Source organism: Bubalus bubalis, chromosome 13 (assembly GCF_019923935.1).
Source record: "Bubalus bubalis isolate 160015118507 breed Murrah chromosome 13, NDDB_SH_1, whole genome shotgun sequence".
In the NCBI taxonomy this organism is placed as follows: Eukaryota; Metazoa; Chordata; class Mammalia; order Artiodactyla; family Bovidae; genus Bubalus; species Bubalus bubalis.
This window is the reverse complement of record NC_059169.1, coordinates 73,799,207-73,826,784: the sequence shown is the minus strand read 5'-3', so window position 1 is coordinate 73,826,784 and position 27,578 is coordinate 73,799,207. Positions and strand designations below refer to the sequence as shown.

The following is a 27,578-nucleotide window of genomic DNA, read 5'->3' as shown; positions in this document are numbered from 1 at the left end:
TACAGACAGTACTGGCAATTCTAACTATAGTCAGCCTGGTGGCAACCACTTGTTCTGACCCCTCAGGGTCAGCAGCAGGCTTGTCAATCTGTAACTCAGCACCAGTTCTAGAAGGAATTCTGATTGTCTTTGGATTAACTGGGCTTTTGTCTCAAGGTTTCAGTTACTTGCAGAGCTTATTTAGAAATAGGAGCTGATTTTATTTTGAATGTTAATGTAGATGAAACTCTTGGGTGCAATAAATTTTTCTTAAAATAGATAGAAACCAACAAATTGGCATGGGCATACTTAGTACAGCTAAGCCTAGGGGCTTGATGTATAATGAATGTGTTTTCTTTCTGCTCTGAAAAGCTTCTCTTTTGCTCCAAGTAGGGGCTGTCCTTGTTCAGGTGGAACCCTGGGGGAGTCTCGGTGCTGAGGGTGTGGCGCTCTTCAGCAGCACTACCGATGTCGTTAGTAACGCAGGGTAGAGGAAGGGAAAAGGAGCCAACAGGAGGACGAGATGAAGTCAGGCGTACTGTTTTTGTCATTTAATCACGTTTCTTTCTGTGTGAGGAGATGCTGGCCAGTGTTAGCAGTGATACCTCAGTTTGCCTAGTTGTATCTTCCGCCCCCTTTGGCCACAGGGAGCTATGGAGTTGCTGTCTCTTGATCTGTAACAGGAGAAACCCACACTGAAATGTCAAAGATTTTTGAGCCTTTGGGGAGGGAGCACCAAGAACAGTCTAGGAACTTGTCGTGGACCCCTGGAACCCAGGGTTAATGTGGTACATGCAGACTTGATCCCATTCTTGGGGTCAATTCATGATAAACTCATGAGATTGAGCTATAATTAGGATGCCAGTTTGTTATTTCACTCTGGGAGATAAACCTTCTTAAGAATTAGGGTACTTTATTTACTGAGCTCCACATATAACTGTAGTTGTCCAGGCCTCTGAAAACTGACCAGTGACCCCTCAAGTGTGTTAGTGATAAGAGGGCCAGAGCCTACGGAATTCACTGTCTTAAAGGAGTTTTCATCTGTTCATGAAAAACATGCAGTCCTTCGATTGTTGCTTCTTTCTTCTTGTGGGCACAGGCACTTTCTTGCCCTGCTCATCTATGACCCTCCTCAACTGAAAAACCTTTAATGTGGTATGAAAGTGGAAATGTGGAGAAGTATAAAATTAGAAGTAGTTCTGTTTTCCACCTCCAAACTAGTTCTCGCGAAGGTAACCGCTGTTCACAGCTGCTTCCCGAACATGTGTGTTCTAGCACATATGGACTTGAAACATGTTACACAAGTAAGATTATACTACTGTTACTTGAAAAACCTGGTAACCACTTTTTAGGTAACAAGTTTTAGCTCAACACTCACCAGGTTTCCCTTTTGGTAAGTGTTGAGCTAAAAGACACCAAAAAGGCAAAGATCAGGAGAAGGAAGGAGGTATTACTTGCAGCAAGAAAGAGCACCAGGGATCTTACCCCAGAGCACCATCTCCCCAGACAGCAAAATTGGGGAAGTTTTAAGCCAAGGGTACACGTATTCATGAAGGGGCTTGAGCAGAGGGGCTTCAGCATTGAACTGGGGCGGTGGTCTACAGAATCTAAGCTTTCATTGATTGAAGTCATGAGGGGCAGCATCATCATTCCAGCCTCCACCTGGTGTGGGCCTTACTTCCTGCAGACCTCAAAGACATGTATCAGATTGTTCTCTGTATCCCTTGAGGACAAGGCTAGTGTTTTGTCACTGAACCGTTGTTTTTTGACTGCTTCTCCTTTCCTCCTGCATTCCCTCACTTCCCCTAAGATCATCCATTACTGAGACCTGTTCAGGGACAAGCATTGTGGCTGGGCTTAGATCACAAAATGACTTAGGACAAAATGGCTTCCCTTATGTCAAGAAAACCATGCTTGGTTCTCTTTCTCCAGCGACCTCCTACCCAATCTGCTTACAAAATATCCCCTCCCTGCCCCTTTTTAAAAAAACACTTACTCGGTACCTTAGAGCCCCTTCTAGATCAGCGTATCCAGCTCTACCCATTTTAAGTAATGGACACATATATCACTAGAGCACAATTTCTTTAATAATTCTATTAATATTTAAATTACTTTTAGTTTTTCCTTACACTCTTTAATAAACACACATATCTTGGTGGTATTTTGTGAGCATGTCTATAAGGTAAATCTTCAGCAGTACAAACATTAAATATTAAAGAGTATGTGTATTTTCAGTTTTGCTAGACATTACCCAGTATCCCGTCCAAGAAGTTGAACCAATTCATACTGTACTCCCATCAACAGTGGATGAAGGGGAATTCCCTGGTGGTCCAGTAGTTAAAATGGGCTTCCCAGGTGGCTCAGTGGTAAAGAACCCACCTACCAATGCAAGAGACACAGATTTGATCCTGGGTTGGGAAGATCAACCCACTCCAGTGTTCTTGCCTAGAGAATCCCATGGAGAGAGGCACCTGGTGGGCTACATGGGGTCACGGAGAGTTGGACATGACTTAGCAACTAAAGCAGCAGCAGACATCCAGTAGTTAGGTCTCCACGGTCAGTGCCGCATGGCATGGCCAAAAATAATAGTGCATGGGGGGGCTGTTTCCCCACACCCCCGCCAAACGTGCATATGCACAGTCTTAGTGATTGTAACCAATCTGAAATATTTCAGTTGTTTTAATAGGCATTTCCTTAATTATGAGTGAGGTCAACCATCTTTGTAATGATTAATCAGTCTTTTCCTTTCTAGCTTTCTAGGTAATTTTCTCTTTTAAATACTTCATACAGATTACTGCTGTTCTTTTCCATTTGTACTTCTTTTGAGACACTACATCTGGGCTATTAACTATTTCAGTTACCATTTTCTGGAATTCTGTTCCTTTTCTGATAATATAGTATAAGAACATAACAAATGGATTTTTAGTTACCATTTAATACATGTGGGCATTTTCTGAATGATCTCATAAGACGGAGAGCATCTCTTACTGTGAGTCAGTAAGAGTCACAGTGAATAAGTCCATTCATTATGAAGTAACTCTTTCTCTGCAGATGACTTCCAATTTTACCTTACCTCTTGTCTCCAAATTCCAAAGGCACCATACTACCGTCCCTGTGAATGTCCTGAGCCGTGCTGGGGGAATTCTTTTCTGTTTAGCCTTTGCCGTTAGAATTTTATATATCTAAATACTTAATGAATGTTTATGGGCTTGTGATTAAACTGATAAATAAACAAAAGTGAAAAAAATTCTTTGAAGAAATAGCCGTCTTTTGCTGTTTTTCTCTCCTTTTATTATCTTCTGAATTAAAATGGAAGTACTTCTGTTTTTGTTTGTGATACTAAGGAGGCTAATTTCCTTCCAGCAAAGGTCAGCGACCTTGTGGCAAGTGCCTACAAGGCAATAAAAGCAAAGCTGCCCCTGACATTGAGGAGCATGTCCTTGTACCTATCCAACAAGGACACTGAGTTCATCCTGTTTAAACCAGTCAGGGTAAGTTTCACGATGATCTGTTTGAATGTTGGCTGGTCTTTTCAAGTATGCTTGCCTCGCCTAGCATTTTCCTCTTCCTGTAAACATTTGGAAATGTTGATCTACTATTCTAGTGCAGTCGATTAAAAAAACCACTGGGATTCTTGAAAGACTTAACAAAGCTTGCATCTGTCTGATTCTGCCCACCTCCCCGTCCCAGCCCTCATTTTGTCTTAATTTTTTGTGGTTACCTATGGCACAAAGATAATTTCTGCCAAAAAGTAGAAATTAGTAAATGAGTAAATAAGTAATCAGACCTCTGTGTGAGATGTGGCCCAACACTTGAGAGAACAGTATCTCAGGAACTATGCCCCATTTTACTGGTGAGTGGAGAAGGAAATGGCAACCCACTCCAGTGTTCTTGCCTGGAGAATCCCAGGGATGGGGGAGCCTGGTGGGCTGCCGTCTATGGGGTCGCACAGAGTCGGACATGACTGAAGCGACTTAGCAGCAGTAGCAGCAGCAGTGGAAATAAATGGCTTGCAGCGACCCCCAAGGGATTAAACGCCAGAGCAAATTTAGGTCACTGCTTCCAGCTCTGTGTTGAGCTCACATCTTTACCCAAGGCATTGGTTGATTTTTAAAGTATAATTTATGTGTCTGGGAACGTCATTATCTTTTGTGGAAGAAATTGCTGCTGAAGACTCTTATTATTCTCTGGAGGGGACAAGGCTGGCAAGAGTTTAGTTTTTTCCAGGCAATACTATCTGATAAGTCTTATTAGTTAGGTTGTGCTGGTATGTGAAATGTTAAGGACCAGTTACATGTCTTTGGTAATCCCCTGGAAGATACGTCTCCTCCACTTGTTTTGGCAAATAGTAGTATTTAACTTCCTTGGTTCTTCATGTTTAAGGAGGCTGAATCTGTTTTCAGCGACTCATAATACAATTGCCTTTTCTTCTTTCTAAGAATAATATTCAGCAAGTCTTCCAGAAGTTCCACGTCTTGTTAAAGGAAGAGTTTAGCCCTGAAGATGTTCAAATCATTGCTTGTCCTTCAATGGAACAGGTAGGTAATCTGTGTTACTTTTATAACCTTTTAGTTATCTTACTTGAGTAGATAGGATCCTTTGAGTTACCATATTTTGTTGTAATTTTTAAAATCGTACATTATTCTGATGAGCATTGCCAAATGTGCTCTCCCATGTTTGGCAGTGGTGTTCAAATTTTCAGTTGCTTCTTTTTTGTTTTTTGGCCACACTTTGTGGCACATGGGGTCTTAGTTCCCCAACCAGGGATCAAACCTGGCCCCTTGCCATGGAAGCATGGAGTCTTAACCACTGGACCGCCAGGGAAGTCCCCTCAGTTGCCTTTTAATGCTTTCTGATAATTGAAAGTTGCTCTGTTTAAGATAAACTCTTTGTGGAAGACTCAAATAGTGGTATTTAGGTTGCTGCGTAGTTTTGTTTGCAGTATGTATGATAAGAGGCCCATGTTTCAAAGATGTTAGAAAGAAGTCCTCTTTTTCTTTTCTTCCTAAATTAAAAAAAACTGAATAGAGAGCTCAGCCTGTGTTTACTGTCATCATTCTGTTCTGTCAGCAAACTTTTATTGAGTAGAAGTAGACTGGCGCCACAGAGGGTATTTTGTTTATGGTTTTAAGAATCATTGAGGAGTTGAGTATATGGTAAGGACTAGAGAGGAGAGCAGTAAGGTTGGTGAGCGTCTGATTGGTTTGCGTTGAACCTGCAGGGAGAGAGACTGGAGGCAGTGAGTGTGGTCAGTCTTTGAGGAGTTCTACTGTGCAGAGAGAGAAGAGATTGGGTGGTAACTGGAGGAGAAGTGGGGTCATTTTTAAATTGAGGTATAATTCATATACCATAAAATTCATCTTTTTAATTCAGAGTTTTTGGTATATCCACTAAGTCCTGGAACAATCACCGCTGTCTAATTTCAGAGCATCTTCATCCCACCCCAGAGAAACCCCTGTCCTTTAGCAGATTCTTCATTCTCCCCTCTTCTGCTGCTGCTGCTGCTGCTAAGTTGCTTCAGTTGTGTCCAACTCTGTGAGACCCCAAAGACGGCAGCCCACCAGGCTCCCCCATCCCTGGGATTCTCCAGGCAAGAACACTGGAGTGGGTTGCCATTTCCTTCTCCAATGCATGAAAGTGAAAAGTGAAAGTGAAGTCACTCAGCCGTGTCCAACTCTTAGCGACCCCATGGACTGCAGCCCACCAGGCTCCTCCGTCCATGGGATTTACCAGGCAAGAGTACTGGAGTGGGGTGCCATTGCCTTCTCCGCTCCCCTCTTCTAATCCACTTTTGTCTCTATGATTCGCCTAGTCTGGATAGTGCATTAAATGGAATCATGCAATTCATGGCCTTTGAAGACTGGCTTCTTTGTCTTAGCATCATGTTTTCAAGGCTCATCTATGCTGGCGCTTGCATCAGAACTTCATTCTTACGGCTGTATGAGTTTCTTATTTTTCAAAGATAAGGTGTCTTTGTAGTTCTAGGGTCGTGTACAATCAAGATACTTTTTTATACGTCATCTGAAGTAATTAGGGAGTGGCTGTAGTGGTTGCTGTGGAACATGGCAGACAAGGAGCAGGAGGAGCTGAGGGAAAGAGAGGGAGAAGGCGGGAGGAACCCGGGCTGTAGGTCCTGGTCGAGTCAGGATTGCGGAGCGGGCGGACGAGAGGGAAGACGAGCTGGAAGGTGGTTGTGGGGTCGCGGTGTGAGCTGTGACAGCAGGGAGCGGCTGCAGTGAGGGGTTACACGGAGCTGGCAGGTGCCCGCGGCCTGAGGAGCTGACGAGGTTGGCGAAAGAGGAGGGCGTTGGAGGAAAGGAGCGCAGAACTGAGAGGCCTCCACCCTGGAAGGTTAGCTGTCAGGGTGTTGAAATCACCAAGAATACTCGCAGGAGTAGTTTTAGAAAAAAATGACAGCGTTCTGAGACCTGCAAAAAGTGCCCGGCCAGGTGACAGCCGAGGAGTGGTTGGTGGAGGAGTGAAGCGTGGCCTGGTCTGAAAACCAGAGCTGGGGAGGGTGGCGGGAGAGGGAAGGAGAATGGTCCGGGAATGACAGTGAGGGGCAGAGGGGACTCTGGTCCCGCCTCCAGTCCCGGTGATCTTGGGCAAGCGGAAGAGAAGCAGCCATCACCCGAGAAGGCTGTGGAGGAGGCCTGTCCTGGTGAGGGGAGGGCGCCGGGCTGCCGGCCAGAGGGCTGGGCTGTGAGGTGGGAATGAGCCCCAGAGGGGTGACTTGGGCCTGGGCTGCCTGTGGTGGGTAAAGGTGTGAGGGGAGGAGGGTCTGGCGAGAACACGCAGAGCTCCTGGGTTCCCACGTAAGTCCTGCCCGTGAGCTGTGTGCTTTAGTGTGTGTGCGTGTGTCTGTAAATTCCAGGTTTTATCATGGTCACCCACACTGTGTGCGACTCAGTTGCTTTGCTCTTCTTCTCTCTTCTGTTGGTGAACCACTGAATTATTCTCACAACAGTGAACCAATGGGTTGCAACCAGTAGTTTGAAAAACACTAAGAGAACCCATCCTCCTCACTGTTCCTTGATCCTCTTTCAGAACCGTTTCATTTTCTAGATAATAATAACAGCTGCTATTAGTGACTGCTGATGACCCTATGTGCAAGACAGCAAAAGAGACACAGATGTAAAGAGCAGACTTTTGGACTCTGGGAGAAGGAAAGGGTGGGAAGATTTGAGAGAAGGGCATTGAAACATACATATTACCATATGTAAAATAGATGACCAGTGCAGGTTCAGTGCATGAAACAGACTCTCAAAGCCGGGGCTCTGGGACCACCCAGAGGGATGGGGTGGGGAGGGAGGTGGGAGGGGGGTTCAGGATGGGGGGTTCAGGATGGGGGGACACGTGCACCCATGGGTGATTCATGTCAATGAATGGCAAAACCACCACAATATTGTAATTAGCCTCCAATTAAATTAATTTGCTTTTTAAAAAAGGAAGGGACAGTTATAGTTGCCAGTAGATCTCATAAATGTGCAATGTGCATACTTAATAGTAAATAAAATGCAAAAAAAAACAAAAAAACAAAACCCAAAAAACACTTGCGTTTAGAAGGACGCACTGCCAGGCTCAGTCAGCCACAGGTCTCTCCAGGGCCAGGGCGGCAGACCTGCAGAGCTCAGGCTGCTGCGTTCCTGCCGGTAACAGGGGCGACTTCTCTGGTTTCCCCGGGCCGGCTCTGTGTCACGTTCTCCTTTACAGAGGGGGCAGGGGGCTCCCGAATCTGCCAGGCCTGTTCTTGTGCAGTGAAGAATCACTTAAAGAATTCCTAGCATACAACTCTCTGCACAGCACACTCTGCATAGAGAAAGATGAAGTTGGTTATTTACAGGGGTCCCCAACCTTTGGGATCTAATGCCTGATGATCTGAGGTGGAAGTGATGTAATAATAATACAAATAAAGTGCACAATAAATATAATTCAAGTGAATCATCCGCAAACTGTCCCCACCCCCAGTCCATGGAAAAATTATCTTCCACGAAATCAGTCCCTGGTGCCAAGAAGTTTGGGGACCTCTGAGAGCTATTTGCCAACAAGGGTCCATCTAGTCAAGGCTATGGTTTTTCCTGTGGTCATGTATGGAGGTGAGAGTTGGACTGTGAAGAAAGCTGAGCACCAAAGAATTGATGCTTTTGAACTGTGGTGTTGGAGAAGACTCTTGAGAGTCCCTTGGACTGCAAGGAGATCCAACCAGTCCATCCTAAAGGAGACCAGTCCTGGGATTTCTTTGGAAAGAATGATGCTAAAGCTGAAACTCCAGTACTTTGGTCACCTCATGTGAAGAGTTGACTCATTGGAAAAGACTCTGATGCTGGGAGGGATTGGGGGCAGGAGGAGCAGGGGACAACAGAGGATGGGATGGCTGGATGGCATCACTGACTCGATGGACATGAGTCTGAGTGAACTCCGGAAGTTGGTGATGGACAGGGAGGCCTGGCATGCTGCGATTCATGGGGTTGAAAAGAGTTGGACATGACTGAGCGACTGAACTGAACTGAACTGAGAGTTATTTCTGTTTTTTGTCAGTGTTGGTGTCTAGTTTTTTCCTGTCTTCCTCATCGGATTCTGAACGAGTTAAGGGTCCAGGTTTGGCCGTACCTCCTCACAGGACCCCACAATACACGGTGCCCCAGGGGCTGCTTCGGGAGTCAGACCATCACGGGTCCAGGTTCTACTTTACAGCCAGGTTTATTGGTCTCTTAAAAATTTTCGACTTGCCCTTTTCTGGTTGTGAGAACCTGAACACCTTTTCTTGAGTACGGTATTGCACAGCGGAACTAACACAGCCTTTCTCTTTGCTTTTCAGCTGAACCTCCTACTGTCTGTTTCTAAATAACTTGGCCCATTGGGCTGTGCGTATAGATGGCCGGCTGGCAGGAACGGGCTGCCAGGTCCGGAGGCTGCAGGACACCGGGGAATTGGACGAGGGACGTCCCCAGAACCACACGGCCGCCGCTCAGGGCTGATCACAGAACGAAATGGAAGCAAAGTGTGCAATGACTTGTGTTTCCCTTTTAAAAACATCAAAATGCCAAAGATAAGCTATATAGTCTATGAGTGCTGATAACTGCCTCACTTAAATGGTCGCAAGGAGTGTAAGTTTTTAAGAGGAGAAACTTACGGAGGGCACACAGGGAAATGGTTCTTAAGAAAAATTCAGTGAAAATAGGTTAAAGTAAATACCGCAAAGAGCTTTACGGAAATACAGCTAATTAGGAAACTTCTAAGAGTAAGGTTTGTTAGAGCAAGAAACACTGCAGTCCTTTTAACCACTGAGCATTCCACAGTGACTATTTTTTTTTTTTTTACTTCCAGAAATGTTATTTCTACACTTTATTTATAATGTTTCTCCTCTCGCTTTGAAGTTTAGTTTGGAGTAGATTGGCTGCTTCTGGCTGCTTTCCTGGGGATTCAGGGTGTTCTCTTCCTGCGTGTTTGATGTGAGGTAGTTTCAAGATGCAAGGGCCTCGTGTAAGGTCCCAGAACCTGTACTGTGAATGGCTTCAGTACAGAGCATTCAAAGCAGGCCGGGGCTGCAGCCTCCTCATGGTGGATACGTGCGTATCTTTAATGAGAATCTTCATGGTACAGTGGGCAGTGTTTGTGAAGGGGGGGTACCAATTAGGGCGTCTTCAGGCTGGCACACCGAGGCGGCCAGGAAGCCTGATGAATTAGCAGGTTGCATGCACGATGCTTAGGGTTACCAGCTTTCTGCACATCGCCTTCCATTTCCATAGTTCTTTGGAAAGCGAGCACTTTTTATGTCCGGAACGTTCACAGCGGCTGTGCCGCGGGTGGGCCTTGTGGATCGGCAGCCTGCGACAGCGGAATACAGTTTACTCACAAACTGGTGAAGACCGCCCATGCCTTGAAATGGACTGCCTGATATCAGGGATCATCAGATTAATCACGCACATCTCTTGAGTTTGCCTACAAATACCTGTTTCCTGATTGAATTGGTTTTGCCTCTGATGTTACAGTAAATGTCACCTGCTTTTTGGTTCACAGTGAATTTTGAGTTACTCAGACACTAGTTTAGAGATAGAACGCTAACAAGGGCTCTGGAACGCAGCCAGCAGACCGCACTCTGTGAGACTAGTATTCTTCATCCACTTCAAGTAGACTCCCGCCATGTGCGGGTAGTTTACACACCCTGATGTCTGTCATTTTAAAGGGTCACTTGCTTTTCACCTCAGTGTAACTTGGTGATGGATGTTGCTTGATAGACCTTAGTACTCTGTATATTTTGGGAAGGTAGAAGGTAAAGAGGGGCCATATTCATTCTTTGATAGGAAATGAATGAATTAGGAAGATTCTACTCACTTCTACTTACTATTTTAAATATGTTTAATGAAATAAACTGTAAAATATCCAGTTTTGTATATTATATGTACATTTGATTTTTAAATAGCCTTTCCAAAGAAATGAGGGCATGATTATTGTACAGTACTATGGCTGATTTCATTTGATGTACAGAGCAGAGGATGTTCTTAAGGATAAAAATATTCGATGGCACTCATTCTTGTGCTTTGAATCTTTTATTTCTGAAACACTCAAAGACCTTACTGAGTAGGTAATAGTGATCCAGCCTGTTTGCTAAATGACTGTTTGTTTAAATCTGTACAGTTTAAAGTGTTCACTTATACAAAGAGTGTACATACTTTCAAATAATTAATTTAAAATGCTTTATATTATTTGGCTAGAAATTGCTGTTTTTAATAAATGTGAATTTTTTCAGAAATAAAGATTTTTGCTTCCTACTTTGTCCTCATGAGTCTGTGTGTGGATCCTTTTAAAGGAATTTTTTTAACTAGGATTTTTATTGTTGATTCACACGCGGTTGTGAGAAGTCATATAGACCGAGCCTGTGTACCTGGTCTGGATTTCTCCCAGTGGTCCCTCTTGCAGAACGGTAACACATATCACAAGCTGAGTATTGACGGTGGTACTCTCCACCAGTGTAAATCCCATTTCCCCCATTTTACTGGTATTGCGTGGGTTCTTTTGGCAAGATGATTATTGTGGAAAGACATTTTTGAAACATTTAATGCCTCATTAGTTGAAAGATAATTTTTCTTCATTTGCAAAACTGCCAGTTTCCAGAGTACCGTCAGCACATATAGTTGTGTTGAACTTTAGCATTATTGAAGTCACAAGAAAAACAAGTCTTGTATTTTTACAACCCCGTATCTAAATTCTTCTCTGCTGTTAAGAAGGAACAAAGAGTAGTCAGCCTTAGTTTTTAAAAAGAGGCCATTTGTCAGAGGAGCCTGCGGGTATTGGTGGAGGGAAGGCTGCTTCTCAGAAAGCAGGAGCTTCATTGCTTCCTCTCGGGAGCACTTTTTTCTGGTGGTGGTTCTTCCACCAGCTTGTCTGTCTGCTGCCCCTCAGCCCCCTGGAAAGGAGGCAGCTGCTGGACACGTGGTAAAGGGGCATCCGCTACATAGGCATCCAATAAATACATATTTGGGATTTTAAAAACCATTCCTAGTTAAAATATGTTCACTATTAGACATTTCTACAGTGTTTGAATTTTAACATAAAATGTGAAAGTTTGGTAAATGAAACTTGAAAGGTAAACTGCTGTAAATGTTTGCATATTGCTTCCAGATTTTTTCTATGTATATTCTAAATATTTTTTCTTACAATATTGGGCTCTTTTATACTTTTTTAATCAGGTGAGTTTTACTTTTTGATATTGGTTGTGCTCTGTGGCTTGCAGAATCTTAGTTCCCTGAACAAGGATTGAACCTGGGCCCTGGCAGTGAAAGCACCTAACAGCTGAACCACCAGGGAATTCCAGTCAGGTAAGGTTTAATTATCAGTTATTAGTGGTGTTTGTTACTGTTCATTCACTGAGTCGGGTCCAACTCTTTGCGACCCCAGGAACTGCGGCACGCCAGGCTTCTCTGTTCACCATCTCCCGGAGCTTGCTCAAACTCATGTCCATTGAGTCACTGATGCCATCCAATCATCTCATCCTCTGTCGTCCCTATGCCTCCTGCCCTCAGTGTTTACAGATAGGCATAGTCTCATCTCAGTGTTTACAGATAAGATCCCTGGGTTGGGAAGATCCCCTGGAGAAGGGAAAGGCTACCCACTCCAGTATTCTGGCCTGGAGAATTCCATAGACTCTATAGTCCATGGGGTCAGGTCACAAAGAGTCAGACATGACTGGGCGACTTTCACGTTCATTTGCTGAACTATTTGAAAGTAAGTTGCGGGCATCATGACATTTTACCCCTAAATACTTAAGTATCCATCTCCAAACAGTTGGCACAGTCTCCTACATAACCCTAATACCAATATCACACTTTTAAAAAATCAGTAGTGTCTCCTATGTAGTCCATATTTCACTTTTCTCAGTTGTTACCCAAAATGTTTCATAGCTTTTTCTTACCCAAGTGCTTACATGTTACTTGGTTGTTACATCTCTTTAGTCTCTTTTAATGTAGAAATTCTTAAGGTTTCTGTTTGCTTGTTTTCATGGCATTGGCATTGACTTTTTTTTTTTTAATAAATCTATCTCAAGAGTTGGACACGACTTAGTGACTAAACCACCACCAGGTTAGTTATAGAATGGACCAGAGTTGATGTCCCTGCGCCTCCTCATTGCTTAATTCAGAATACCCAACCGTTGCAGAATACATTGTTCTCAAGTATGTGGGACATTTGCCAAGAAAGACATGTGCTGGGACATAAAACAACAAAACAGAAAACCCAAACACGATCTACAACAGTAGTTCTCAGTAAGATGACCCCTGCCCCTGCCACCAAGAACACATTGGGCAACATCGAAAGACGTTTTTGGTTGTCATGACTGGTGTGTATGTGTGCATAGGGGTAGAGGTTTAATTGGTTTCTATTAATAGCTGGAGAAGCAACTGCTGCGTCACTTCAGTGGTGTCCGACTCTGTGCAACCCCATAGACGGCAGCCCCTGTCCCTGGGATTCTCCAGGCAAGAACACTGGAGTGGGTTGCCATTTCCTCCTCCAATGCATGAAAGTGAAAAGTGAAAGTGAAGTCGCTCAGTTGTGTCCGACTCTAGCGACCCCATGGACTGCAGCCTACCAGGCTCCTCCGTCCATGGGATTTTCTAGGCAAAAGTACTGGAGTGGGGTGCTATTGAATGGCCAAATATTTTATAATGCATAGGCCAGCCTCCTACAACACACCGTTATCCAATGTGGAGAGCGGTGGAGTTGCAGAACCCTGGGATATACACAGCAGCCCCCAATCTCCAGCACTTGCTGTTCCCTCACCTGTTTTCATACCAACAAATGGTGTCTTTTGCTAGTTTATTGTCTGTCTTCCGCACTGCAGGTTGTAAGCTGCTCTGTTGTGTTGACGGCTTTGTACCTGGTGCCTAGAATAGATCCTGCAGTAGATGCTCAGTAAGTACCAGTTGAAAGAATCCCCGTGGACCCAAGTCACATAGCCTTCCCTTCCCCGTCCCATTCCTACCAAGTCCTGCCTGTCCTCTACCCCTCCTTCCTCCCTCCTTTATTCCCTCCCTTCCTCTATTTATCATGCCATTGCCCTGAGTCAAGACCCTCATTTTCAATATTCCTTGCTGGGAATATTGAGGTATTTTTACTACCAGAACCTAGGCTTACTAACGCTCTCCTTTCCCTTTGCGTACAACTCCTGACAGCACGCAGGCTGTTCAGACCCCTGCGCATCTATGTGTCCAGCCCCATCTCCTTACTGCTCATGCTCTGTATCCATCAGGGTCCTGGAGTGTAAGCATCAGAAGGCATCATGTCTGACTGGAGCAGGAGAGGGCTCTATTGGAAATGCGGGTGTGGGGGACAGACCAGAAGCCGGAGGACCAGAGGAATGAGAAGAGGAAGCTTTAGAGGTGCAGAGGTTTTGTTGTTTCCAAAGCAGGAAGTGTTGGTGCACTGCCTTGGCAGTGTCCTGGCCTTGGCGTGACTGCAGCTGCTTCCGTCTTGGCCAAGCTGACTCTGTGTGTGTGTGTGTGTGTGTGTGTGTGTGTGTGATTCTCCGTGCTTCATTAATCCTGGAGCAGGGAGAAGGAAGATCCTGTGTGTCAGTATCCATGGAGTGCCTCTCACCTCCAAATTCACCCCCTCTTGGCCCTGCTTTGCGATTCTGGAGCCGGGCCCAGAGAACATTTCTCCACCGCCAGCTGGTGCAGAGTGAGGCTCTGTAGCGTGCTGATGCTGTGCCGCCAGGCACAGGGGAAGGGGGTCTCTTTCCTTCCACACTGTCCTGGCAGTGGTGTGGGGCGGGGGTGGGGGGAGGTCAGGGGGCACTTGCTGTCTCGTGAGTTCTCCTGCTATCCAAGCAGCAAGTGTCTGCGAACCAGCTCGTTGTTGCAGATGTAGTTGCCTAAGACACTGTAAAGAGGCGGGTCCCTCATCCAGCATGACTGGTGTCCTTGTAAAAAGGGGAAATTAAACAAACATTTACTTGGCCGTGACGGCTCTTAGTTGCAGCACGCGGGCTCTCTAGTTGTGGCTCATAGGCTTATTAGTTGCTCCTTGGCATGTGGGATCTTAGTTCCCAGACCAGGGGTCGAACCCACATCCTGTGCGTTGCAAGGCCGATTCTTAACCAGTGGGCCATCAGGGAAGTCCCTGGAAAGGGGAAATTTGATCCAGAGGTGCACACATAGGGAGAAGGCCATATGAAGACTGCCAGAGACAAAGGAACTCCTAGAAGCTAGGAGATGGGCCTGGGCTACATTCTTTCCACACCCTTGATCTTGGACTTCTGACTTCCAGAACTGAGACGATCAGTTTCTGTTGTGTAAGCCACCCAGCGTGTGGTCCTTTGCCACAGCAGCTCTAGCAAGCTAACACAGAGGGTGGGGCTGGGTTTTTCTAGTTCCCGGTCACCTGGCTGCTTTCACTACATTCTTCATCGGTTAGGGGCCTCACTTTTCCTTATGAAGTAGTCCCTGGCTGCTGGGCTATTCTGTCTGGTCCATGATAACACTCACACAGAGCAACAGCTGCAAGAGAAGTCAGAAATGCAAAAAATCTCTGTGAAATATTGCATCTAAGTAAGTGCTGGCAACAAGATATTTTAATGGTTAAAGATTTTTTTAATATTTATTATTCATTTATTTGGCTGTTCTGGGTCTTAGTTGCAGCATGTTTGACCCAGTTCCCAGACCAGGGACTGAACCCAGGAACCCCAGCGTTGGGAGCTCAGAGTCCTAGCCACTGGACCACCCAGGGAAGTCCCTAAAGATTTTGAAGAAATATTTATTTATCTGTTGGGCTGTGCTGGGTCTTAGTTGTGGCACACGGGATCTTTAGTAGCAGCATGCGGGATCTTGTTCTCTGATCAGAGATAGAACCCGGGACTCCTGCATCGGGAGTGCAAAGTCTTAGCCACTGGACCACCAGGGAAGTCAGAATATTTTAAAACAGGGAGCTGACCAAGCCCAATGCCTCTTTGAGACCACCTGTTGACAATCTCTGCATTAATGGGGTGAGTCACGCTTTTGGGCTTCTTGGAAGGAGCAGGACCAGGGGAGGCACTGGCTGATGATCCTAAGCGCTCACAGCTGGGAAGCCCCACTCCGAGCACTTCCCCAACACCATCTGTTCTCATCCTCTAGCTGCGAGCTGTGTTCTGTGGTTGCCCTCCTGTTAGGAGGGAATGGAGTCCCAGAGGGGCTCCCTGCGTTGGTTGAGGTCACACAGCTGGCATGTGGTGGTGCTAAGACCCCCACCAGGACCATCGGCTTCCATGGCACATGTGGGAGAAACGTCGGGGCTTTGAGATGTGGGCAGGCCTGGAGGATTTATTTGCTGCTGAGACTCGACCCCAGAGCTTCTGTCTCCAGCGCCTGGTAAGAGAAGGGGCCCCTGCCCACACCCATCAAAGGTGTAAACCAACAAGCTCCGTAAATGTGGAGGTTGGACCGTGACGCTTCGCTCCCCACAGTGGTCACTGGCATTGTTTGTGGCTTACCGCCTGGCAGCAAAGTAACTGTAGTACTAGCTGGTGATGCTACGTGCCAATAAGATGTGAGAGTCAGAGGGGAAGTGACCGGTAGGGCCCGCTGCTACCAGCCCGACCACCCCGGACCCACCCCAGGCACACAGTTGTCTGGGTTTGGAGTGAGGATGGGACTTTGGTGAGGATTTGGAGGCAGGAGAGCCCAGCTGCAAAAGTAGGGTTTGTGTGTCTGTTCACAGCAGGGATTGGCTAGTTGCTAGGCTGAGCCAGGAAGAAGGGGTTTCCCACACTCTTTTGGTTCAGGCTGCAGTTGGGGTCATTCTGGAAAGTCTGCAGTGTCTCAGGGACGTAGAAAAGGCATGCTGTACAGGACCACCCAGCTCCCAAACCCCCCTTTTCTAGAAACGACTGCCTCTCCCCATCAGATCAGATCAGATCAGATCAGTTGCTCAGTCGTGTCCGACTCTTGGCAACCCCATGAATCGCAGCATGCCAGGCCTCCCTGTCCATGACCAACTCCTGGAGTTCACTGAGACTCACGTCCATCGAGTCAGTGATGCCATCCAGCCATCTCATCCTCTGTCGGCCCCTTCTCCTCTTGCCCCCAATCCCTCCCAGCATCAGAGTCTTTTCCAATGAGTCAACTCTTCACATGAGGTGGCCAAAGTACTGGAGTTTCAGCTTTAGCATCATTCCTTCCAAAGAAATCCCAGGGCTGATCTCCTTCAGAATGGACTGGTTGGATCTCCTTGCAGTCCAAGAGACTCTCAAGAGTCTTCTCCAACACCACAGTTCAAAAGCATCAAGTCTTCGGCGCTCAGCTTTCTTCACAGTCCAACTCTCACATCCATACATGACCACAGGAAAAACCATAGCCTGACTAGACGAACCTTTGTTGGCAAAGTCATGTCTCTGCTTTTGAATATGCTATCTAGGTTGGTCATAACTTTCCTTCTAAGGAGTAAGCGTCTTTTAATTTCATGGCTGCAGTCACCATCTGTAGTGATTTTGGAGCCCAGAAAAATAAAGTCTGGCACTGTTTCCACTGTTTACCCATCTATTTCCCATGAAGTGATGGGACCGGATGCCATGATCTTCGTTTTCTGAATGTTGAGCTTTAAGTCAACTTTTTCACTCTCCACTTTACTTTCATCAAGAGACTTTGAGTTCCTCTTCACTTTGTGCCATAAGGGTGGTGTCATCTGCATATCTGAAGTTATTGATATTTCTCCCGGCAATCTTGATTCCAGCTTGTGTTTCTTCCAGTCCAGCGTTTCTCATGATGTACTCTGCATAGAAGTTAAATAAGCAGGGTGACAATATACAGCCTTGACGTACTCCTTTTCCTATTTGGAACCAGTCTGTTGTTCCATGTCCAGTTCTAACTGTTGCTTCCTGACCTGCATACAAATTTCTCAAGAGGCAGATCAGGTGGTCTGGTATTCCCATCTCTTTCAGAATTTTCCACAGTTTATTATGATCCACACAGTCAAAGGCTTTGGCATAGTCAATAAAGCAGAAATAGATGTTTTTCTGGAACTCTCTTGCTTTTTCCATGATCCAGCGGATGTTGGCAATTTGATGTCTGGTTCCTCTGCCTTTTCTAAAACCAGCTTGAACATCAGGAAGTTCACGGTTCACATATTGCTGAAGCCTGGCTTGGAGAATTTTGAGCATTACTTTACTAGCATGTGAGATAAGTGCAATTGTGCGGTAGTTTGAGCATTCTTTGGCATTGCCTTTCTTTGGGATTGGAATGAAAACTGACCTTTTCCAGTCCTGTGGCCACTGCTGAGTTTTCCAAATTTGCTGGCATATTGAGTGCAGCACTTTCACAGCATCATCTTTCAGGATTTGGAATAGCTCAACTGGAATTCCATCACCTCCACTAGCTTTGTTCGTAGTGATGCTTTCTAAGGCCCACTTGACTTCACATTCCAGGATGTCTGGCTCTAGGTCAGTGATCACACCATCATGATTATCTGGGTCATGAAGATCTTTTTTGTACAGTTCTTCTGTGTATTCTTGCCATCTCTTCTTAATATCTTCTGCTTCTGTTAGGTCCATACCATTTCTGTCCTTTATCGAGCCCATCTTTGCATGAAATGTTCCTTTGGTATCTCTAATTTTCTTGAAGAGATCCCTAGTCTTTCCCATTCTGTTGTTTTCCTCTATTTCTTTGCATTGATAGCTGAAGAAGGCTTTCTTATCTCTTCTTGCTATTTTTTGGAATTCTGCACTCAGATGTTTATATCTTTCCTTTTCTCCTTTGCTTTTCACTTCTCTTCTTTTCACAGCTATTTGTAAGGCCTCCCCAGACAGCCATTTTGCTTTTTTGCATTTCTTTTCCATGGGGATGGTCTTGATCCCTGTCTCCTGTACGATGTCATGAACCTCATTCCATAGTTCATCAGGCACTCTATCTATCAGATCTAGGCCTTTAAATCTATTTCTCACTTCCACTGTATAATCATAAGGGATTTGATTTAGGTCATACCTGAATGGTCTAGTGGTTTTCCCTACTTTCTTCAATTTCAGTCTGAATTTGGCAATAAGGAGTTCATGGTCTGAGCCACAGTCAGCTCCTGGTCTTGTTTTGCTGACTGTATAGAGCTTCTCCATCTTTGGCTGCAAAGAATATAATCAATCTGATTTCGGTGTTGACCATCTGGTGATGTCCATGTATAGAGTCTTCTCTTGTGTTGTTGGAAGAGGGTGTTTGTTATGACCAGTGCATTTTCTTGGCAAAACTCTATTAGTCTTTGCCCTGCTTCATTCTGTATTCCAAGGCCAAATTTGCCTGTTACTCCAGGTGTTTCTTGACTTCCTACTTTTGCATTCCAGTCCCCTATAATGAAAAGGACATCTTTTTTGGGTGTTAGTTCTAAAAGGTCTTGTAGGTCTTCATAGAACTGTTCAGCTTCTTCAGTGTTACTGGTTGGGCATAGACTTGGATTACTGTGATATTGAATGGTTTGCCTTGGAAACGAACAGAGATCATTCTGTCATTTTTGAGATTGCATCCAAGTACTGCCTTTTGGACTCTTTTGTTGACCATGATGGCCACTCCATTTCTTCTGAGGGATTCCTGCCCGCAGTAGTAGATATAATGGTCATCTGAGTTAAATTCACCCATTCCAGTCCATTTCAGTTCGCTGATTCCTAGAATGTCGACATTCACTCTTGCCATCTCTTGTTTGATCACTTCCAATTTGCCTTGATTCATGGACCTGACATTCCAGGTTCCTATGCAATACTGCTCTTTACAGCGTGGGACCTTACTTCTATCACCAGTCACATCCACAGCTGGGTATTCTTTCTGCTTTGGCTCCATCCCTTCATTCTTTCTGGAGTTATTTCTCCACTGATCTCCAGTAGCATATTGGGCACCTACTGACCTGGGGAGTTTCTCTTTCAGTATCCTATCATTTTGCCTTTTCATACTGTTCATGGGGTTCTCAAGGCAAGAATACTGAAGTGGTTTGCCATTCCCTTCTCCAGTGGACCACATTCTGTCAGATCTCTCCACCATGACCCACCCATCTTGGGTTGCCCCACGGGCATGGCTTAGTTTCATTGAGTTAGACAAGGCTGTGGTCCTAGTGTGATTAGATTGACTAGTTTTCTGTGAGTATGGTTTCAGTGTGTTTGCCCTCTGATGCCCTCTTGCAACACCTACCATCTTACTTGGGTTTCTCTTACCTTGGGCGTGGGGTGTCTCTTCATGGCTGCTCCAGCAAAGTGCCCCTCCCCATGCTTGACATCAACTAGGAGCTATGGTTAGAAGACATAACCCCGCCCTCCCTAGCACACTGGATTGAACCAAGAGTGACCTAATCAAGCCAGGCCAATCGGAGACCACTGGAGTCTTTGAGAAAGATCAGGAGACAAAGCCACACAAACTGAGATGCCTAGAAAGCACGTCTTTGGAATAAGATGAGTGTCGCTGAGCTGAGAATGATAGTCCTGGCTCTGGAGGCCTCCCACACACCAGTCCTTTCTGGACCGGAGACCCACTGCACCTTCCACCCAGATCACACATTTCCCATTTTGCTTTACTTATTCGAGTTGGTAACTGTTACCAGTGACCAAAAGGGGCCCAGAGATTGAAGAGGCTTTGATTGTGGGTCCTTTTGGGCTTCCCCGCTCCCCCCCAGTTGAGGGACTGGCTGCAGGCTGGTACTGCTTTACTGAGTGAGTGTCCCTCTGACTTGGCAGGGGCGGAAGAGGGGGTGTTTGTGAGGCTACTGTTTCTAGACCCATTTTACAGGTGAGGAAACCGAGGGAGGAGACTACATGCCCAAGGTCACACAGTCAACAATGGGTGGAGCTAGGCTTTGAGATAGTCTGTGTCTTGAGTCAACCCAAGGACTAGGAAGAACTTCTGCATTCAAATGACCAGTAGAAGCCAGCGGGACAGGTGTTGACATGTATTCTCTGAAACAATTTGCCTCTGACACCCTCAGGGCACATTCTTAAGTCTTCTGTGCCCAGCCACAGATGCTGTCAGCCCTGTCTCTGCCCCCTACCCCCCCAAACTCTGCCCCACCAAACCAAGGAGCTGTGGTAGGTACCAAATTACAAACCAGCTCTCATGAGATACAGCCTAGGGCTTTGGGGGTTTCCTAGGGGCTTCTGACCACTCCACCTCCCCCAGACATTCAGCACCTGCCAAAGCCCATCTGGGACAACTGGGTGATGGCTTGAGCTTGGTGGGAGCAAGCTCCAGCTCGGACCTGTGTCGCCTTGTTGGCAACATCTTGACGCACCAAATGAAGTTTTCCAAGTCGGGGATGGTCAACAGCCTCAGGATCCTACTCATTTTCCCCAGAAGGATCTGGATCTTCTGAGCCGTGGGACTGACTTCCATCTCCAGGACTGATTTCTTTCTCATTTCGCTCAGCACCTCCAGGGTAATGTACTGGGGGAATTCACAGAAGGCTGGGTGAGGATTAATGTTGTCCAGATACCACGTGTCCCCCACGGCAGGACTGGGACCCTGTGGGCAGAGTCTTCTTGGACCCTTCCAGGACCGAGTCTCTCCAGGGTAAACCTGAGTGCCCAGTCCTGCCACCAGTGACGTTTCTTCTGCTTCCCCAAGACACTTGACCCGTGCCTCTGGACACACAGGCTACGGTGATTGGGCTGAGGCCACATGCCAACCTGACCCCAAACCAAAGGCTGTGCCCTCCTGGGGGCGTCTGGCTGCTCCCCACGGACTCCCTAGCGCAGCAGAAGACAGCCCTGCCACAGCCAGGGGGCCAATGTCTGCCCGTGAGCCCCACCTCCATCTGGGGCTCCCCTGGGGCCTGTCCAGGATGAGGATGTCAGCTTCCTCAGCTCTGAATCTCAGGGTGTTCGGATGTTAGCTGATTGCCTCTTTTTTGTTTACATACGTCATGTTGGTTTCTGCCATACAACGTGAATTGGCTGTCAGTGTCCCCTCCCTCTTGAACTTCCCTCCCACCCTCCGCATCCCACCCCTCTAGGAAATGATGGCCTTTGTACATGCTCACACGTCGGTCCCTGAAGCTGGCCTCGTTTCCCTTGGGGCCGGGCTGAGGCAGAACATTGCCCGGAGACCAGGGCGTGGACCACCCCCAGCCTGCAGTGGCCCAGGAGCAGGCGGTTCCCCGCCTGGCAGACAAGGTGGGGAGTTGGGACCGAACCTTGTACTTGGTGCCCAGGTTTAAGCAAATGTGCTTCTTGTGGTGGGTGAAGTGGAAGATGATCTTGTCCTGGCTCCTGATTTGCACCTCGACGTACTGGTTGATTTTCAGGGAGATAGGCTGGATGGGGGGCGCGTGCACGTGGAGGCTGAGATCCCACCAGTTCCAGGCCTTCTGGTACTCATCTTTGGCGAAGTAGTAGCCCAGGTTTTGGCTTAGGCTCAACCTAGACCAAGAAGGCATCAGGCAGCCATGGCGCTGGGCCCGGGGTGGGAGGGGCTGGCGGCGTGGCCTCCCCTGGCAATGCCGGCCTGCCCTTCCCCGTCTCCCGCCTGGCCCCACCCCCAGAACCAGGCTAGGTGGAGCCCTTCAGCCCCGGCCTGCCCCTAGCCCCTCACACCCAGTCGCTCTGGGTCATGTGTGCTTTTGACCTCCTCAAGGCTTTGCCATGCTGTTCCCTCTCCCTGGAGAAAGTGTTCCTTCCAGCCTGTGTGGTACAGTGGGTTCTAAGTCTCGGCTTAAATGTCACCTCCTCCGAGAAGCCCTTCTTGACCAGCCCCTCTGGGTCCCAGTATGACAATTCAGCCTTAGTTAGGTTTCTTCGTATAATTTACTAATACACATTAATTCTCATTATTTGCTATAATTAGATTCCATAAAGTTGCCTCAAACACAGAATTAGCAAATAGTAAACCATTGCTCCCCAGGGAAAGAGGTGTGTGTATATACATTATGGGGACTTCCCACGTGGCTCAGTGGTAAAGAACCCGCCTGCCAATGCAGGAGACGCAGCAGACGCGGGTTCCATCCGTGGGTCGGGAAGATCCCCTGGAGGAGGAAATGGCAACCCACGCCAGTATTCTTGCCTGGAGAGTCCCATGGACAGAAGAGCCTGGCGGGCTACATTTATGAGGTCGTAAAAGAGTCAGACATGACTGGGCAAGCGCCGCAGCACCACATACATGGATACGCTCACGTCCTAGACACACCCCATCCTGGATCCCCCCAGCCCCAGGGCTGGACTTCCCAGCACCACCTGCCCTTCCCCTCCCGGCTCCATCCTCTGTTTCCCGTGTTAAGAGCTGCATCAAGAAAGCAGAGCAGCTGGGAACGTGCGCACCAGGCAACTCAAATTCTGCCCTGTGCACATTTGTGACTCGATGTGACATGTGTATACAGGCATCCTTCCCCTGGAAGCAACGGTTCAGCGTTTGCTAGTTCATGTCCTGGAGACTTGACAGAACTGAACTATCTTGAATAATGAGAATTGGCCATCCTTGCTTATCATCCGTCCTTCCCACTAATATGGAAACATAATTGGAAGTCCGGAGTGCAGGGTCCCCATCCGTGTGGCTCCCGGGTGGATGCTGTCCTCGCACGGTGCCTGGTGCCCACGTAACCAGCCGTGGGTGAGTGTGGACTGGTGGGTTCCTCCCTCTCCCAGCCCAAGCCCTGCTCTCCTATGAGCATCCTCTCCTTGCATTTCAAGCCCATCATATATCTGTCTGCCCCAGCTTCTGCTTTTCACATCCCACCAGGTCTGTCCTGAGAACCGGTGCAGAAGGTTTTCTCGGGAACTGAACACAGAAGGGGAGAGAATCTGAGCCCTGGGCTAGTCAGGAGAAGGCGGGCTTTGGGGGAGCCTGGGTCACTCAGATCACCTGCCAGGCCTCATCCAAGCTGTCCAGGGACCTTTAAATTAGGCTCAGAGGGAGAGGCCGGCTCAGACCTGCTCAGGGCAGCCTCGGTCACCTTCTGGTCAGTCCCCAACACTAAGTCCTCCTGTTGCTTCCAACTCCCATTGAGCCAAGTGCAAACTATTAAGTCCTTTCACCGTTGAGCCCAGCCTGTCGACCACTCCCCTCTTCACCTAGCCGAGAAGCTGTGATGCGTGTAATGAATTAGAAAAAACCTAGACTTTTGTAAAGCAATTATCCTCCAATTAAAAAAACAACAGAAAAAGACAAAACAACCCGGACTCTTGAGTCAGACTTTCTAGGTTCATAGCCTGACTTGGTCACTTGCAAGCTGTGTGACTCTGGGCCAGTTACTTAAACTCTCTGTGCCTCAGCTTCAGTGGTAAAATGCAGATAATAACAGTATGTTGCTCATGGGGTATTTGTGAGGATGAAGCACCTGTACAGAGAAGGTCCCTCTCCAGCCCCGCCCCAGACAGACAGAATCTGAATCTTGAGGTAGTGGGCAGGGAACAGCCTTTCCCCAGCTCTCAGCGCCACCCTTCCCCCTGGGTTTGGGTGTGCTGCCCTAAGATGTGCTTTCTCTTGCAAACTTTATTTGATCATTGAAAATAATGCTTTAGTTCAAGCCGAGTCAAAAATTCCATAAAATCTCTTTCCTGTGACTTTATGTATGACTCGGGGCAAATGACTTATCATTTTTTCTCCACCTAAGTTAAAAAAATAAAGTCAGCCACTGTTTCAACTGTTTCCCCATCTATTTCCCATGAAGTGATGGGACCAGATGCCATGATCTTAGTTTTCTGAATGTTGAGCTTTAAGCCAACTTTTTCACCCTCCTCTTTCACTTTCATCAAGAGGCTTTTGAGTTCCTCTTCACTTTCTGCCATAAGGGTGGTGTCATCTGCATATCTGAGGCTATTGATATTTCTCCCCGCAATCTTGATTCCAGCTTGTGCTTCTTCCAGCCCAGCCTTTCTCATGATGTACTCTGCATAGAAGTTAAATAAGCAGGGTGACAATATACAGCCTTGACGTACTCCTTTTCCTATTTGGAACCAGTCTGTTGTTCCATGTCCAGTTCTAACTGTTGCTTCCTGACCTGCGTACAGGTTTCTCAAGAGGCAGGTCGGGTGGTCTGGTATTCATGGGAAATAGATGGGGAAACAGTGGAAACAGTGTCAGACTTTATTTTTGGGGGCTCCAAAATCACTGCAGATGGTGATTGCAGCCATGAAATTAAAAGATGCTTACTCCCTGGAAGGAAAGTTATGACTGACCTAGACAGCACATTAAAAAGCAGAGATATTACTTTGCCAACAAAGGTCTGTCTAGTCAAGGCTATGGTTTTTCCAGTGGTCATGTGTGGATGTGAGAGTTGGACTGTGAAGAAAGCTGAGTGCCAAAGAATTGATGCTTTTGAACCGTTGTGCTGGAGAAGACTCTTGCGAGTCCCTTGGACTGCAAGGAGATCCAACCAGTCCATCCTAAAGGAGACCGTCCCTGGTGTTCATTGGAAGGACTGATGCTAAGGCTGAAACTCCAGTACTTTGGCCACCTCATGCGAAGAGTTGACTCATTGGAAAAGACTCTGATGCTGGGAGGGATTGGGGGCAGGAGGAGAAGGGGACGACAGAGGATGAGATGGCTCGATGGCATCACTGACTTGATGGGCATGAGTTTGGGTGAACTCCAGGAGTTGGTGATGGACAGGGAGGCCTGGTGTGCTGCGATTCATGGGGTCGCAAAGAGTAGGACATGACTGAGCGACTGAACTCAAGTTTCCTTATCAAGAAAATAAAAGCAGATTTTCCTCACGGTCTCTTCTGTTTCCAAAATTTAATGATATTTAGGAGAAGAGCCCCTACTGTGTGTAGCAGATACTGCTGGAGATAAAGTTTCTTGCTCCCATTCCTTGGTGCTTCTTGTATGCAGTACTTTCTTCTCACTTTTAGACAGCAAAGTCTTTCTTTTAAAAACACTTTTCTTGTTGACATACCGTTGATTTAAAATATTTGTGTTACACTGAGGAAATCAGAATTGAAAGAGACACGTGTACCCCAGTGTTCATCACAGCACTGTTTATGATAGCCAGGACATGGAAGCAACCTAGATGTCCATCAGCAGACGAATGGATAAGGAAGCTGTGGTACATATACACAATGGAGTATTACTCAGCTAATAAAAAGAATACATTTGAATCAGTTTTAATGAGGTGGATGAAACTGGAGCCTATTATACAGAGTGAAGTAAGCCAGAAAGAAAAACACCAATACAGTATACTAACGCATATATATGGAATTTAGAAAGATGGTATTGATGACCCTATGTGTGAGACAGCAAAAGAGACACAGATGTATAGAACAGACTTTTGGACTCTGTGGGAGAAGGCGAGGGTGGGATGATTTGAGAGAATAGCATTGGAACATATATATTACCATATGTAAAACAGATTGCCAGTCCAGGTTCGATGCATGAGACAGGGTGCTTGGGGCTGATGCACTGGGATGACGCTGAGGGATGGGATGGGGAGGGAGGTGAGGGGGATTCAGGATGGGGAACATGGACACCCATGGCTGATTCATGTCAATGTGTGGCAAAACCCACTACAATATTGTAAAGTAATTAGCCTCCAATTAAAATAAATAAATTAAAAAAATATTGTGTTAGTTTCAGGTATATATATATAGCAAAGTGACTCAGTTTTATATACAGATTCTTCCATCATAGGTTATTACGAGATATTAAATACAGTTCCTTGTGCTATACAGTACGTCCTTGTTTATTTTATGTATGGCGGTGTGTATCTGTTACTACAAGAGTTGTAATTTGTCCTACCCTTTCCCCTTTGGCAACCATAAGTTTGTTCTCTTTGTCTGTGAGTATGTTTCTGTTTTGTACATAAATTCATTTGTATTATCTTTTTAGAATCCACATATAAGTGATATATAATATTTGTCTTTCTCTGACTTAGTATGATAATCTCTAGGTCCATCCACGTTGCTGCAAATGGAATTATTTCATTCTCTTCTATGGTTGAGTAATATTCCACTGTATATATATATATACATATATATATATACACATGTATATACACACACACACACACACACTACATCTTCTTTATCCATTCATCTGTTGATGGACTTCTTTTTGGATTAGGTTTTTCACCTTTTCTGGACATATGACCAGGAGTGGGACTGCTGGATCATACGGTAGCTCTATTTTTCATTTTTTAGGAACCTCCATACTGTTTTCCATCGTGGCTGCACCAGTTTATATCCCCACCGACAATGTAGGAGGTTCCCTTTTCTCCACACCCTCTCCAGCATTTATTATTTGTAGACTTTTTAATGATGGCTATTCTGACTGATGTTAGGTGATATCTCACTGTACTTTTGATTTGCATTTCTCTAATAATAAGTGATGTTGAGCATCTTTTCATGTGCCTGTTATCCTTCTGTAGATCTTCTTTGAAATGTCTGTTTAAGGCTTCTGCCCATTTTTTTTTTTTTTTTTTTGGTTAGGTTGTTTGTTTTTTTTATATTAAATTACATGAGCTGTTTGTATATTTTGGAAACTAAACTCTTGTTGGTTTTATCATTTGCAAATATTTTCTCCCAGTCCATGGATTGTCTTTTCATTTTGCTTATGATTTCCTTTGCTGTGTAAAAGCTTTCAAGTTTTATTAGGCCCCGTTTGTTAATTTTTGCTTTAATTTCTTTTGCCTTGGGAGACTGATCTAAGAAAATATTGTGGTGATTTATGTCAGAGAAGGTATTGCCTATGTTCTCTTCCAGGAATTTTGTGGTGTCATGTCTTATATTTAGGTCTTTAAGCCATTTCGAGTTTATTTTTGTATATGTTGTGATGTTGTGTTCTAACTTCGTTGATTAATATGAGGCTTGTCCAGCTTTTCCAACACCACTCGCTGAATAGACTGTCTTTTCTCCATTGTATAGTCTTGCCTCCCTTGTTGAAGATTAATTGTAGATGTGTGGGTTTATTTCTGGGCTCTCTGTTCAGTCCCAATGATCCATATGTCTGCTTTTGTGCCAGGACCACACCATTTTAATTACTGTAGCTTTGTAATATTATAGACATCAATTTCTATACAAATGGCCCTCTAGGAAGAGCAGATACACCTAAGAACAAAGTAGTCAACTAGCAAATGGTATTGAAAACTCATAACAGGGAAAATATTCCTAAAGACCAAGGCCTGGAAGGTGCAAATATTTCTTTGGAATTAAAATTTGGCCTTAACTATCAAGAAGTATAAAG

At 45.9% G+C, this 27,578-nt stretch overlaps 3 protein-coding genes across 6 annotated transcripts in view; 2 read left to right on the top strand and 1 right to left on the bottom strand.

Moving 5' to 3' along the window:
- Positions 1-10,758, top strand: part of COG3 (component of oligomeric golgi complex 3) — a 61,433-nt gene extending 50,675 nt beyond the window's left edge. For 3 of the 4 annotated variants that reach the window (XM_044926824.2, XM_044926823.2, XM_044926825.2), the window contains 3 exons: positions 3,343-3,470; positions 4,419-4,517; positions 8,518-8,791. In XM_044926824.2, coding sequence (XP_044782759.1) covers positions 3,343-3,470; positions 4,419-4,517; positions 8,518-8,694 — 404 coding nt within the window. In that variant the 3' untranslated portion in view covers positions 8,695-8,791. The other variant, XM_006072541.4, reaches the window with a different exon arrangement.
- Positions 10,759-15,195: 4,437 nt separating this feature from the next.
- The window catches only part of CBY2 (chibby family member 2), a 138,876-nt gene continuing 126,493 nt past the window's right edge, over positions 15,196-27,578 (top strand). Inside the window, exon 1 of the mRNA XM_044926821.1 lies at positions 15,196-15,821. Within this exon, the coding sequence (XP_044782756.1) occupies positions 15,726-15,821 (96 nt within the window). The 5' untranslated portion in view covers positions 15,196-15,725. The remainder of the gene's footprint in view (positions 15,822-27,578) is intronic.
- The window catches only part of ERICH6B (glutamate rich 6B), a 76,458-nt gene continuing 69,417 nt past the window's right edge, over positions 20,538-27,578 (bottom strand). The window contains exons 11-12 of the mRNA XM_044926992.1: positions 21,601-21,826; positions 20,538-20,852 (exon numbers count right to left, since the gene is read on the bottom strand). Of these exons, the coding sequence (XP_044782927.1) occupies positions 20,538-20,852; positions 21,601-21,826 (541 nt within the window). The remainder of the gene's footprint in view (positions 20,853-21,600; positions 21,827-27,578) is intronic.